Source organism: Balaenoptera borealis (genome assembly GCF_965194805.1).
Source record: "Balaenoptera borealis genome assembly, chromosome: 16".
Lineage (NCBI taxonomy): Eukaryota > Metazoa > Chordata > Mammalia > Artiodactyla > Balaenopteridae > Balaenoptera > Balaenoptera borealis.
In genome coordinates, this window is record NC_138872.1 from 66,532,030 (window position 1) to 66,545,631 (window position 13,602).

At 38.0% G+C, this 13,602-nt stretch overlaps 1 protein-coding gene across 12 annotated transcripts in view; it reads right to left on the reverse strand.

Moving 5' to 3' along the window:
* The window catches only part of DNAH3 (dynein axonemal heavy chain 3), a 208,869-nt gene that overhangs the window by 56,057 nt on the left and 139,210 nt on the right, over positions 1–13,602 (reverse strand). For all 12 annotated transcript variants that reach the window (XR_014236086.1, XM_082362351.1, XM_082362354.1 and 9 more), the window contains 3 exons: positions 5,086–5,189; positions 2,638–2,932; positions 880–1,059 (listed from right to left, as the gene is read on the reverse strand). Coding sequence is in view for 11 of the 12 variants with exons in the window: in XM_082362351.1 (XP_082218477.1) it covers positions 880–1,059; positions 2,638–2,932; positions 5,086–5,189 (579 nt within the window). In the remaining variant the exon portion in view is untranslated. The remainder of the gene's footprint in view (positions 1–879; positions 1,060–2,637; positions 2,933–5,085; positions 5,190–13,602) is intronic.

Below are 13,602 nucleotides of genomic sequence, written 5' to 3' on the forward strand. Positions count from 1 at the left end.
TCAGAGAGATGGTTTGCAAATATTTTCTCCTATTGAATGACTAGGTCTTAGAGAAAAGTAATATACCAAGTTCCTCTCCCTCTCACTAGTGAGAGAAGTGTTGAATTTATAGACGCTAAGTGCCTGAGATCCTGTTATATTCAAACCCAAGGCAAAGGTACTCCTGGACTCTATACTTGAAGTGGAAGGTGATGGGTTTGTGTACCCAAGTAAAATCACCCTGCTTATCTTCCTTATTTTACAAATGAGAAAGACAAATGCCACAGGGGAGAGCAAGGTCACAGAATCTTAAGTCTGGAAATGGCATTAAGATTCTTAACCAAGGATGTATCTCAGAATAAAAGTATGAAAATCTGTAGACCTAGATGGATCAAGTTGCACCTGAAGCAAAATATATTCCTGAAGTGTTAGATGACAGGGGAAAAAATCTTATTTACTTGTTTGTTTATTATCATTATGATTTTGCTTAGGCCACTTGGATTAGGTGTTCTATCTCTGGCAATCCAAAGAATTGTAAGAAACACAACAGGTGAATCTGTCACGCACCCTTAGTTGAGAACCTCTGATCTAGCCTCCCTCCTGGAACACATTCTGTCCACACTGAACTCCCCTCTTCATGGGACTCTCTGTTCCTCTAAGCCCTAGCCAAACACTCCTCAAATCCTCTTTTCATCTTCCCATCCTATTTCATACAACTACCAACATGAAATATTCAAATGTCACTCCTTGAAGCTAACTCAGGTGTCTCTGGCTACAGCCTAAACACACCTTTCTCCACCTTCCATCAGGACGAGTGCCCTGCACCAACCCTCCATTCATGAAGGTGGTCTGGCTCTGCAGGGGGTGGGTGAAGAGTAATGAACTCTCTCCTTCACATACCAGTAATGTCATTTCTTCCTCCACCAGGGGGGCCCATGGCTGTCACAAGCAGCACATCAACGATGTCCAGCTTGTTTGTGTCTTTCTTGTCAAACCAGTAACCGTGGTCAATCCATTGCCTCAGGAGCTCAATGGGGGGCTGGGCCCCATACACCTCTTTGGCTGGCATGTTGAGGTCATCTGGGGAAAGAAGCCATGGCCACAGATTGTAAGTCTATGGGATCCTTTGCTCTCACAGGAGGTAGCAGATGATTATCCCTCCATGGGAGAGTCCGTGCCCAGTTGTTACATCCTCACTCTAGGCAGGGCTCAGCCAGTGGACATTCTCACCATAATGGAAGAGCTTTTCCTGGGTTCTGGGCTCTCCTGCTTTATTGACAGATTGGCATTAACAAACAGACATTTAACTTTTTCCCATATTTCCTCCAGGGTAGGGATTGATTTTCTAAGATAGCATATTGCTCAGTCCTGGCACATAGAAGGCACTAAATAAACTCCAATGAACATTGATTAAATGCCCAGTTTTGTGTCATGTAAGATTTTAGGAGTTTTATACATATTATCTCATCTAATCAAAATAATGACTTTATAAGGAAGAGAGCATTACCTTTATGTTAGAGGTGAGGAACTGAAGGTCATGGAATAATATGCTTAGGGTCACAACATGCTTAGGGTTAAAAAGTGAGATTTGGACCTAGGTCTGTTTGGCTGCAAAGCTTAATCTGTTTTTGGATATACCATAAAAATGGGAAGGGATAAAAGACTGGATGAAAGGAGAAAGGGGGAAAAGAAAGGGAAACGAAATAGGATCCCTGCCTTTAAGGAGCTGTTGCTAATTGGCAAGGATATAAATACATGCAACATTTACTATCAATACATGAATTTTAAAGACAGGACATGAGATAACCCAGAAGGGCAGGGCATTACTATTACTAAACGAGAATTTTATGAGTCAGCAGTAAGAGAGTGGAAAAGATAATGTATTTGGCACCAAGAAACCTGGTTTTGGCTCGTGGTTCCAGAATTTTCTAGATGTTTGACCCTGAACAGGGAATTTAACCTCTGGAGCCTCAATTAACTGACTAGTAAAGTGATAATGGTGGCTAATAAACTGAAGGGGCCGTGAGGCTCAAACAAAATAAATGAGGAAGTGCTTTGTAAACATAAAATCCTGGGAAAATTCAATGTGCTTACTTCACAAATATTTATTTAGCAACTATTAGATTTCTTCATATACTGATAACATATTTATCTGGCACATAATGGAATAGGAGCTCATGACAAAGTGTGAGTTGCTTCTGGAGATGCAAGAGGGCAAACACCACAATCCCCTTCTGGACCTAACTGCTTCTCACTACAAAGTAACCTTGCCTGATCCACGGGCTCAACTTCATTCCAGGAGAAACTGGGATCCTCCCTCAGGCAAAAAGGCCTGGACCTTGCCTCTCTTACTGAAAATTTGGCTTATAGTACATGGTTAACAAATACTTGGTAATGAATGAAGGAAAGGACAGGAAACAAAAAATGAAAGAAGGAAGAGAGGGAGGGAAGGAAGAGAAGAAGGGACGGAAAGATGGAAGGAAGGAAGGAAGGAAAATAGGAGGGGAGGGAAGGAATGCTGAATTATATTAACCAGAAATATTTTATCTCCCAGAGAGAGTAAAAGGACTATACAGTGGCCCTACAAGGGGAGATTCTGTTTTGCTGCAGCTGAGAGTAGAAGAATTTGGTGTGTCCAGATCCAGGTCAATGCCTTACCCACAAATACCACTGCTTTCTTCCCTATGGGAGGCCCAAAAAGGCCCTTCCGCCGTCGATCCAGCTTGGACATGATGATATCCTGGGTCTGACTGGCTGAAGTTCTGGCAGAGAAATTGATGCAGTTGGGCAGATAAGTATTTTTGGGAAGGCGGAAAAGGAAGTTGTTGGTGATGACTGATTTGCCAGTGCCCGTGGGTCCTACGAACAGCATTGGAATCTCATGGTCCAGGTAGGTTTTCAAGAAGAAGGACTGCCGGGCTGTTTCCATTGTGGGGATGATGAGTTCTGAGACCTGTGCCACAAAGACATGGTGAGTCTTGGTACTGAGCCCAGGATATTGGGTCTTGGAATTCAGGGGACTTGGGTTCTATCCTTACTACCTATTCAGCTCCATCTCTTATTTATCTTTATGCTTTTGAGTATTTTACCTCTCCAGGGGCCTTAGTTTCTTCATCTGTAAAACGGGGATAATAATGGCACCTAGTTCACTGAGCTGCTTTGAGGATTAAATTAAATCTTGCACGTAAATATGGGCATTTTAGAGATGAGGAAAGTTTGTTTTAGAGATGAGGAAACTGAGATCCAGAGCTCACTTACACACCAAGTAAGTGGAAATGCAAGGATTTTAATTCCAGCTTGTCTGATTCCAAGGTTTATATTCTTAACCACTGAAATGTCATATTATAAACACCAATTACAGTAAGGATGGGTCTATAGCTACTGCCGTCTGAGACCATTGCCCTGAACCAAGCTGTCTGCCTTGCCCCAGGAAAGATCCACCTCCCATATGCCACCTATACTGCTTGTTCAAGAAGGGTTAGGTGTGACCCTTGACCCCCATTCCCTGTGCTTGTTCCTCATTTGCTTTTCCTAATGCTCAGATTCTTGGTTGTTCCTATTAACTCCTTTTCCAATAAGGAAATTGCAGTACTATTCCTGGTGTTCAGGCTCCAATTGGACTCTAAGGGCTTGGTCTTGAGCTCCTGGAATCCCTATTACTTATATGTCTACTACTTATATGTCTAGACTAGAAGGGGCTAGTGAACATGGAGCCACTGTGTTGTGTAACTCTAGGGAGCACCATTCACACTATGGTTTATGTAAATGGTGCCTCTAAAGCAAAACTAGACCATAATGCAAGTGGCACCAACAGGGACTGTGCAACATGGTGGCCTTGTGTATATTGGTAGACAAAGTCTTGGCTTCTTTTGATAAATAATTTGATCAAAGTAAAAGGAGCAGATAGAACAAAGGAATTTAAGTGGTGAGGAAGAGAAATAACAGGTGTTGAGCTATGGATGTTTCGCCTCTGTTATTCACTGCAGCTTTCCCAATAACCCTCTGAGGCAGGTATATTATTAGCTCACTTTTTCAGATGAAAAAATTGAGACTGGAGGATGGCTGGCTAACTTGTCCAAAGCCACATAGCCAGTAAGTGATACTGAATGCAGAACCAGGTACCAAGACTAGGAATTTAAAGCAGGTTTTGTTTCATAAATTTTTATTTTCAGGGGCTAGAACAACTTTTTGACAAAGGAAAAATTCCCAGCAGAACTAAAATATTTTCTGCATTGGACTTTTATTTGTATGAATCCAGCTAGATTTCAAACCCCTGGAGCTCAGGTGATGAAGCTCTTTAAGGAGAATGAAAGTTTAGGGCCTCAGTGCTGTGGGGTTCTTTACAAGACAGCCTCCAGGGTGTGTCCTGAACTCAACACACATTCACTCCTGCTTATTGCACCCTTTTCACAAGCAGCTGTGCTCCTATCTGGTGTCTGACTTTGTCATCAATATTTCCACTTTCCCATCCACCTCCTTCTACTCTATCTGGGGCCTGAACAATCTACAATCACCCCCAGAAAGATAAATTATGTCCACTAGATAACTGCAAATAGAGGCATGAAATTCCACATCTGGAAAAAATTTTCCACAAAGAAATGAGCAGGAGTTGTAGGTGAATTGTCTGCTAACTAGAAAATCTATTAATCAGCACCCATTTTTCTGAGAATTCTGATTAAAGAAATCTTTCTCTGGGGATTTTAAAGAAAAGGCAAGGATCTTTTTGGCTGAGATATCTGAGAGGTGGACTGATGACCATCTGGCATTATAGACAGTGATAATAATCAGAATAGCAACAGCATAATCTAGCACACAGTGTGTGCCACAAACTCATGTATAATGTCTTCAATCCTTGCAGCCATCCTTTAGGTATTTTTTTCTGCTATTGTGTAGTTGAGTAAATTGAGGCAGAGAGAGTGAAAGCTGAGTAAGGAATCTGGGACTCTGATTCTGAAGTCCATGTTTTGAAGGCTCAGTCCAGCTCATGTTTGAACCTTTTCCTAAAGTAAGTTCTTAAAAATGCTAACACAGACCTGCTGTTAACCTCTCCACTTTGCTGAATATCAGGTCATTACCAAAGTTCCATGGCCAATAACTCTCTTTTACCTTTGCATCTGCTGGGATATTTTCCTCCTCTTTGGTGATATACTCTGTCCATGTGTACCAATGTCCACCACCTTGCTTGAGGAAATAAAAATCATAGATGCTTCCTGGACCCAAAGAAATAGAATAGATTATTAGTACATCAGGGGTTTACATTTCATATTTGAGGTATTTAACTACCTCAGCCATAGGCATCTGAAATGTATAACTACCAGTACTGGCATAGTTGTGTAACGGTATAACCTGGAACAACACCTTTTAAAGAGGAATAACTTTATTATACGTATAAAAATAATAGGTGCTAATTATACAAATAATTATTCTTAATAGTATAAAGAGGAAGTATTGAAAAGAACAAAAAAGGAAGAAAACAAATCGCTCCAAATCTCACATCTAGAGATAACTTTTGATGGCAATCTTTCCAGTCCTCTCTCGAGGCACACAAACATATTAAAGATGGAAGTATAGGTAGATGAAAGAAAGGATTTTATTAGAATAGGATCATTTGATATTATATATCATACACTATGTATATATATATGATTTATATTAATACAACATAAAATATAATAATATATATTTTTATATATTATACTATTAAAAATAAAAACATTAAATCTAATTTTACTTAAATTAGAAGAAAAGGAGACTAAAATGAAACTGAAGGACCTGCTGAACTTCAGATAATCATTATTCACTACAAGAGATATTGGTTCCTAAAAGTGGTTTCTTTTTTTTTTAATTCAATTGAGGTATAATTGACAAATAACATTATATTAGTTTCAGGTATAAAATATAATGATTCAATATTTATATATACAGTGAACTGATCACATTATAAAATTATATTAATAAAGATTGTATATATAATATATAATGCATATAATGTCAAATGATTCTATTCTTATAAAATCCGTCACCATACATAGAATTTTTTTTCTTGTGAGGAAAACTTTTTTTAATTGAAGTACAGTTGATTTACAAAGTTGTGTTAGTTTCAGGTGTACAGCAAAGTGATTCAGTTACACATATATATGTATATATATATTATTTTTCAGATTCTTTTCCATTATAGGTTATTATAAGATATTGAATATAGTTCCCTGTGCTATACAGAAGGCCCTTGTTGATTATCTGTTTTATATATAGCAGTATGTATATATTTTTTAATAAATTTATTTATTTATTTTTGGCTGCATTGGGTCTTCGTTGCCATGTGCAGGCTTTCTCTAGTTGTGGTGAGCGGGGCCTACTCTTCATTGCGGTGAGCAGGCTTCTCATTACGGTGGCTTCTCTTGTTGCAGACCATGGGCTTGAGGCACACAGGCTTCAGCAGCTGTGGCATGTGGGCTCAGTAGTTGTGAATCGCGGGCTCTAGAGCACAGGCTCAGTAGTTGTGGCGCAAGGGCTTAGTCGTTGCGTGGCTTGTGGGATCTTCTGGGACCAGGGCTGGAACCTGTGTCCCCTGCATTGGCAAGTGGATTCTTAACCACTGCGCCACCAGGGAAGTCCAGTAGTGTGTATATGTTAATCCCAAACTCCCAATTTATCACTCCCCCTCCTTTCCCCTTTGGTAACCATAAGTTTGTTTTCTATGTCTGTGAGTCTATTTCTGTTTTACAAATAAGTTCATTTGTATCATTTTTTTAAGAGTCCACAAACTAGTGATATCATATGATATTTCACTTTCTCTGTCTGACTTCACTTCATATGATAGTGTCTAGGTCCATCCATGCTGCCATAAATGGTGTTATTTCACTCTTTTTTATGGCTGAGTAATATTCCATTGTATGTATATGCACCACATTTTCTTTATCCATTCCTCTGTTAATGGACATTTAGGTTGCTTCCATGTCTTAGCTATTGTAAATAGTGCTGCTATGAATACTGGGGTGCATGTATCTTTTCAAATTATATTTTCTCCAGGTGTATGCCCAGGAGTGGGATTGTTGGATCATATGGTAACTCTATTTTTAGTGTTTTGAGGACCCTCCATACTGTTCCCCATAGTGCCTGCACCAATTTACATCCCCACCAACAGTGTAGGAGGGTTACTTTTTCTCCACACTCTCTCCAGCACTTATTATTTGTACACTTTTTGGTGATGGCCATTCTGACTGGTGTGAAGCGATAACTCATTGTAGTTTTGGTTTCCATTTCTCTAATAATTAGCGATACTGAGCATCTTTTCATATGCCTCTTGGCTATCTGTATGTTTTCTTTGGAAAAATGTCTATTTAGGCCTTCTGTCCAGTTTTTTGACTGGGTTGTTTGTTTTTTTGATATTAAGCTGTATGAGCTGTTTGTATAGTTTGGAAATTAATCCCTTGTCAGTTGCATTGTTTGCAAATATCTTCTCCCATTCTGTAGGTTGTCTTTTTGTTTTGTTTATGGTTTCCTTTGCTGTGCAAAAGCTTTTAAATTCAATTAGGTCCCATTTGTTTAGCTTTGCTTTTATTTCCATTACTCTAGGAGATGAATCCAAAAAAATATTGCTGCGATTCATGTCAAAGAGTGTTCTGCTTATGTTTTCTTCTAGGAGTTATATAGTATCTAGTCTTACATTTAGGTCTTTAATGCATTTTGAGTTTATTTTTGTATATGGGGTTAGAGAATGTTCTAATTTCATTCTTTTACATGTAGTTGTCCAGTTTTCCCTGCACCATTTATTGAAGAGATTGTGTTTTCTCCATTACATAGTCTTGCTTCTTTTGTCATAGATTAATTGACCATAAGTGTATGGGTTTATTTCTGGGCCTTCTGTCCTCTTCCATTGATCTATGTGTCTGTTATTCTGCCAGTACCATACCTTTTTGATTACTGTAGCTTTGTAGTATAGTCTGAAGTCAGGGAGCATGATACCTCCAGCTCCATTCTTCTTTGTCAGGACTGCTTTGGCAATTCTGGGTCTTCTATGGTTCCATATAAAATTTAGGATTATTTGTTCTAGTTCTGTGAAAAATGGCATTGATAATTTGATAAGGATTGCATTGAATCTGTAGATTGCCTTGGGTAGCATGGTCATTTTAACAATATTGATTCTTCCAATCCAAGAACATTATATATCTTTCCATCTGTTTGTCCATCTGTTTTCAATTTCTTTCATCAGTTTCTTACAGTTTTCAGAGTATGGGTATTTTGCCTCCTTAGGTAGGTTTATTCCTAGGTATTCTATTCTTTTTGATGCAATGGTAAATGGGATTGTTTCCTTAATTTCTCTTTCTGATATTTCATCGTTAGTGTATAGAAATGCAACAGAGTTCTCTATATTAATTTTGTATCCTTCAACTTTACCAAATTTTTTGATGATCTCTAGTCATTTTCTGGTAGCGTCTTTAGGATTTTCTATGTATAGTGTCATGTCATCTTCTAACTGTGACAGTTTTACTTCCTTTTCAATTTGGATTCCTTTTACTTATTTATTTTTCTTCTCTGATTGCTGTGGCTAGGACTTCCAAAACTATGTTGAATAAAAGTGGAAAGAGTGGGCATCTTTGTCTTGTTCCTGATCTTAGAGGAAATGATTTCAGCTTTTCACCATTGAGTATGATGTTAGCTGTGGGTATGTCATATATGGCCTTTATTATGTTGAGGCTTGTCCCCTCTACATCTACTTTCTGGAGAGTTTTTAATCATAAATGGATATTGATTTTATCAGAAGCTTTTTCTGCATCTATTGAGATGATCATATGTTTTCTATTCTTCAATTTAATGTGGTGTTCCACATTGATTGATTTGTGGAAATAGATAAATCCCACTTGATCATGGTGTATAATCCTTTTAATATATTGTTGGATTCGGTTTGCTAGTATTTTGTTGTGGTGTTTTTGCATCTATGTTCCAAAACAGATCTATTTGAGTCCAAAGTCTATGGTCTTTCTGCTTCCCCAAACTGAGGTTGGAGACCATGAAAGTAATGCCAAGTCCTCTGCTTATGTGATTTTCTCCTGTACTGTTCAGCAGCTCTGTAGTATGAGTGGAAAGAAAAAAAGGGGTGGGGTATTGATCCAAGATAGAGGTTTTGCCAGGTGTGTTTGGCAGGAGGACAAGGGAAGGAGGGAGCAGAGGTGCTGATGAGAGAGAAGGGTGGAGGAGGTGGGCCTTGGGGGCCAAGCTGGAGGGGAGGGCTGGAGGGGCTGGTAGGTAGGGAGACAGCAGAAAGGTTGGGGGGGAGGCAGAAGCCGGTTCTAGCAGAGCTGGAGAGTTACAGGGCTACAAGGTTGTTTGTGAGAAGTCAGGATGCTTGAACTTGGATTCTGAGTTGCCTTCCCACTCCACCAATTCTTCCAAACTACAATCATAGTACCCATCTGGAACCACTCCCCACCTTCCCCACAAAAGTGACACAAAGTTCCTATGATCCTTTTTCCCAGTGAAGTCCCTGCCTCTGTAATGGGTGGGTGTCTTTTTCTTTTTTTCACTTTAAGATGAGGAGTGGGAATAAGAAGGGTGTCAGGGAAGGACCTGGCCTCCCATCCAACTGTTCCTTACTGACTCACTGTGGGGCCCTGGGTGAATGACTCCCTTCTCAATTTCCTCATCTAGAGAATGCCATGAGAAGTTTATGAGATACTGTTTGCAAAGCCTGCAGAATGAAATAAGATTTAAAAAAAAATAAGAGAAAAACCTTCTGAAGTGGACATGGAGAATTACCCAGGCCCCGGCAAGACAAATGCTAGGCCATGTGATTCACAGCAGCAGCGGGCATGACAGGGCCTGCCCCATTGCCCAGCCAGCCAAGCTGTAAGCACAAGTGACTTGCTTCTCTCTCCAGAGGACTCGCCTATAACTGGCTCAAAGAGGGCAGGCTTGGTGGTTGTAGGGTGTATGTGTGTGTGAGTGAGAGAGAGTCTTGAGCTTCAGTTAAAGGGATGAAACATTTCAGTCCATCAGTTCAAACATTTCAGTTCATCAAACATTTCAGTTCATCAGTTTTTTCTGTGATGAAAACTTTTAATATTTACCCTTTTAGCAAGATGCTTCTTAATTTAAAAATATTTTTTAAGCCATTAGGGCTTAAAGTCATTATAATTTTAAAAATAATTTAATCCAACTTTGTTATTATATTTTAACTTTTTACTGTGAAAAAATTTAAAAATACACAAAAATAAGGAGAATAGTATAATAAACTGCCATGTACCCATTATCTAGCTTCAATAATCTTCAACATTTTGCAACTCTTGTCTCATTCATTTCCCCAGCACCAACCACCACCATATTCATTTTCCTTCCCTCCTCACGTCTTCCCTCCCTTTTGTTTTCTTTCTTTGTCTGGAGTATTTTGAAGTAAATCCTGATATCACATTTCATTTGTAAATACATGTTACTCGATGTTAGACCAGTTTCATTGATTCCTTTATGAACTATGATGTGATTAACTCTCACTCTTCCTTCTCCTCTCCTTTGGTTCCTTTTATTGTTCTTGATGATATAACTTTTACTTTTTCAGGGATTATAACACTGACATTTTGTTCTGCAACTATAATTCTCCCATTCCTTAGTCTTAGGTCTCTATTTAAATAGGTTCAACACTCAAACTCAGGGCTTTTAACACAGACTATTTAAGAGTTTTTTTTTTTTTTTAATTTGACATGTACACTCTGCTATGTTTATTTATTTATTTTTATATTTTATTTTGGCTGCGCCAGGACTTAGTTGCAGCACGTGGTATCTTCGTTGTGGCATGCAGGATCTTTAGTTGCGGCATGTAGGCTTCTTATTTTCGGCATGCAGGCTTCTCAGTTGCAGCATGCATGTGGGATCTAGTTCCCCGACCAGGGATCAAACCCGGGCCCCCTGCATTGGGATTGTGGAGTCTTACCCACAGGACCAGCAGGGCAGTCCCCAAGAGTTCTTTATCTTGATTGATTTGTTAGTTGGCTGATTTCATTTTGTATTTCCAAGAAGGGACTTATCAGGGCTCTGTTCTCTCAGATCTTGCATGTTTGACAATGTCTGCCTTTTGTATTTGAACCGTGACTTGGCTGAGAGTAGTATTCTTATGTCACATTTTCTTTCCCTCAGAATGTTGCAGATCATTGTTCCAGTGTGTTTTCTTGCATTCTAGGTTGCTGTGTAGAAGTCTGAGGCCCATCAGATATTTCCACTTTAATTGATTTTTCTTTCCTATACAGATGCATGATGGAATCTCTTTTATCCTGGAAGTCCAATAATTTAATCATATTATTTCTTTTGGTCAATTATTCTGTATCAGTTTTTCTTGGAATACAGCATACTCTTAAAATTTACAGAAGCAGTTCTTCATTTTAGGAAAAAGTTCTGCATTTATATCTTAGTATATACTGTCTACACTATTTATTGGGTTACCTACTAAAGGAATTAGCACTGTTTGGTCTCCATATCAATCATATTCTTCATAATTGCTCTTAGACTTTGTCTTCTGTAACAAGTGTAGTTATCTGAAACCTTTCCTTTAAGCCATTTGTTAGCTGTCTAGACTTGTATGCTTTATTCCTTGCTGGTTCTAATTTATTAGATCATTAATAGCATTGTTTAGCTCTCAATTTGTTTCTTTGGTTTCTCAACCCCTCTTTTTCTCTGATTCTGTGGTTTTATCACCTCATCTACAAACTTTTAAATGGCAGATTTATTAAGATATAATTCACACATGATATAATTCACCCATTTCAATTGTACAATTCAATTGTTTACTAAAAATACATGTATGTATGAATATACTAATATTCACAGAGTTGTACAGTCATTACCATAATCAATTTTAGAACATTTCATTGCACCAAAAAGAAACCTCATACCTCTTAGCTGTCACCTCCCAAATCCTCTTCTCATCCCTCATCTCCCCGCTTGCCCACAACACTAGGCAACCACTAATGTACTTTCTGTCTCTATAGATTTGCTATTCTGGACATTTCATATAATTGAGGTCATCCAATAGATGTTCTTTTGTGATTGGCTTCTTTTACTCATCATAATGTTTTTAAGGTTTATCCACGTTGTATCATGTATTATTACTTCATTTCTTTTTATTGTTGAACAATGTTTAATTGTATGGATATACTATATTTTATTTATTCATTCATCAGTTGATGGACATTTGGATTGTTTCCACTTTTTGGTCATTATGAATTATGCTGTTATGAACATTTGTGTACAAGTCTTTGTGTGGACATCTGTTTTTATTTCTCTTGGGCATATATCTAGGAGTGGAATTGCTTGGTCATATGGTAACTCTATGCTTAACTTTCTTTTGTTTGTTTAACTTTTGAGGAACTGCGAAATGCTGTTTTCCAAAGCTGCTGTACTATTTTACGTTTCCATTATAACATGTGAGGGTTCCAATTTTCCCACATTCTCACCAACACTTGTTGTTTTCCATCTTTTTTATTATTCTCATTGTAGTTGTGAGTTGGTATCTCGTGTTTTTGATTTGCATTTTCCTGATGGCTAATAATGCTAGTAATGTTGAGTTCTTGTCGTGTGCTTATTAGCCCTTTATATATCTTCTTTGGAGAAATGTCTATTCAGTTACTTTGCCCATATAAAAATTGTGTTATTTATCTTTTTATTATTGAATTATAATACTTCTTTATACATTCTATATACAAGTCCCTTATCAGATATATGATTTGCAAAAAAATTTCACCCATTCTGTGAGTTGTCTTTTTACTTTCTTGATGTTGTCCTATGAAGCACAAAAGTTTTTAATTTTGATGAAGTTCAGTTTAACTATTTTTTGTTTTGTTGCTTGTGCTTTTGGTGTCCTAAGACATTGTTGCCTAGTCCAAGGTCATGAACATTTGCACCTATGTTTTCTTCTAAGCTTTCATAATTTTAACTCTTGAATTTAGATCTTTGATCCATTTTGAGTTAATTTTTGACTATGGTGTAAAGTAGAGGCCCAAATTCATTATTTTACATGTATATATTCATTTATTCCAGCACCATGTGTTGAAAGGATTATTCTTTTTCCATAAAATTATCTTGGTACCCTTGTCAAAAATCAAGTCACTATAAATATGAGGGGCTTATTTCTGGACTCTCAATTCTATTCCATTGATCTATATATCTATCCCTTTGCCAGTAGCACATTGTTCATCTATAAATTTTAAAAATTAAATTTATATTATTACTAAGTTCTTGCAACACAAATATTTTATGTTTCTTAGGTCATGTTTTTCTTTTAGATTCTCATTCTCTGTCTCTGTCTCTTTCTTTCTGATGTTCTTATTCTGATATAATCAGGTAATTTCTTGACATTTTCCCCACCATTATCTAGGGTGAGTTTATTTCCTTCACTTTCTTGGCCACAGTTCAAGGACTGGTGTGTGGATTTGTCTGGATTTCTTTTCTGTAGCCTGAGGGTACAGGGGTTGGGAAAAGGAAATACTCAGTTGCCCTTGCCAGGAAACCTGGGTTTTACACTCTCTTTCTAAAATTTGGCCAATTTTCCAGAACCATGGGTCCATCCCACTCCCACCCCAGTTAGAGACATGATTCACTCCTGAAAAATTCAGCTCACACCCCCCACCCAGCATGGAG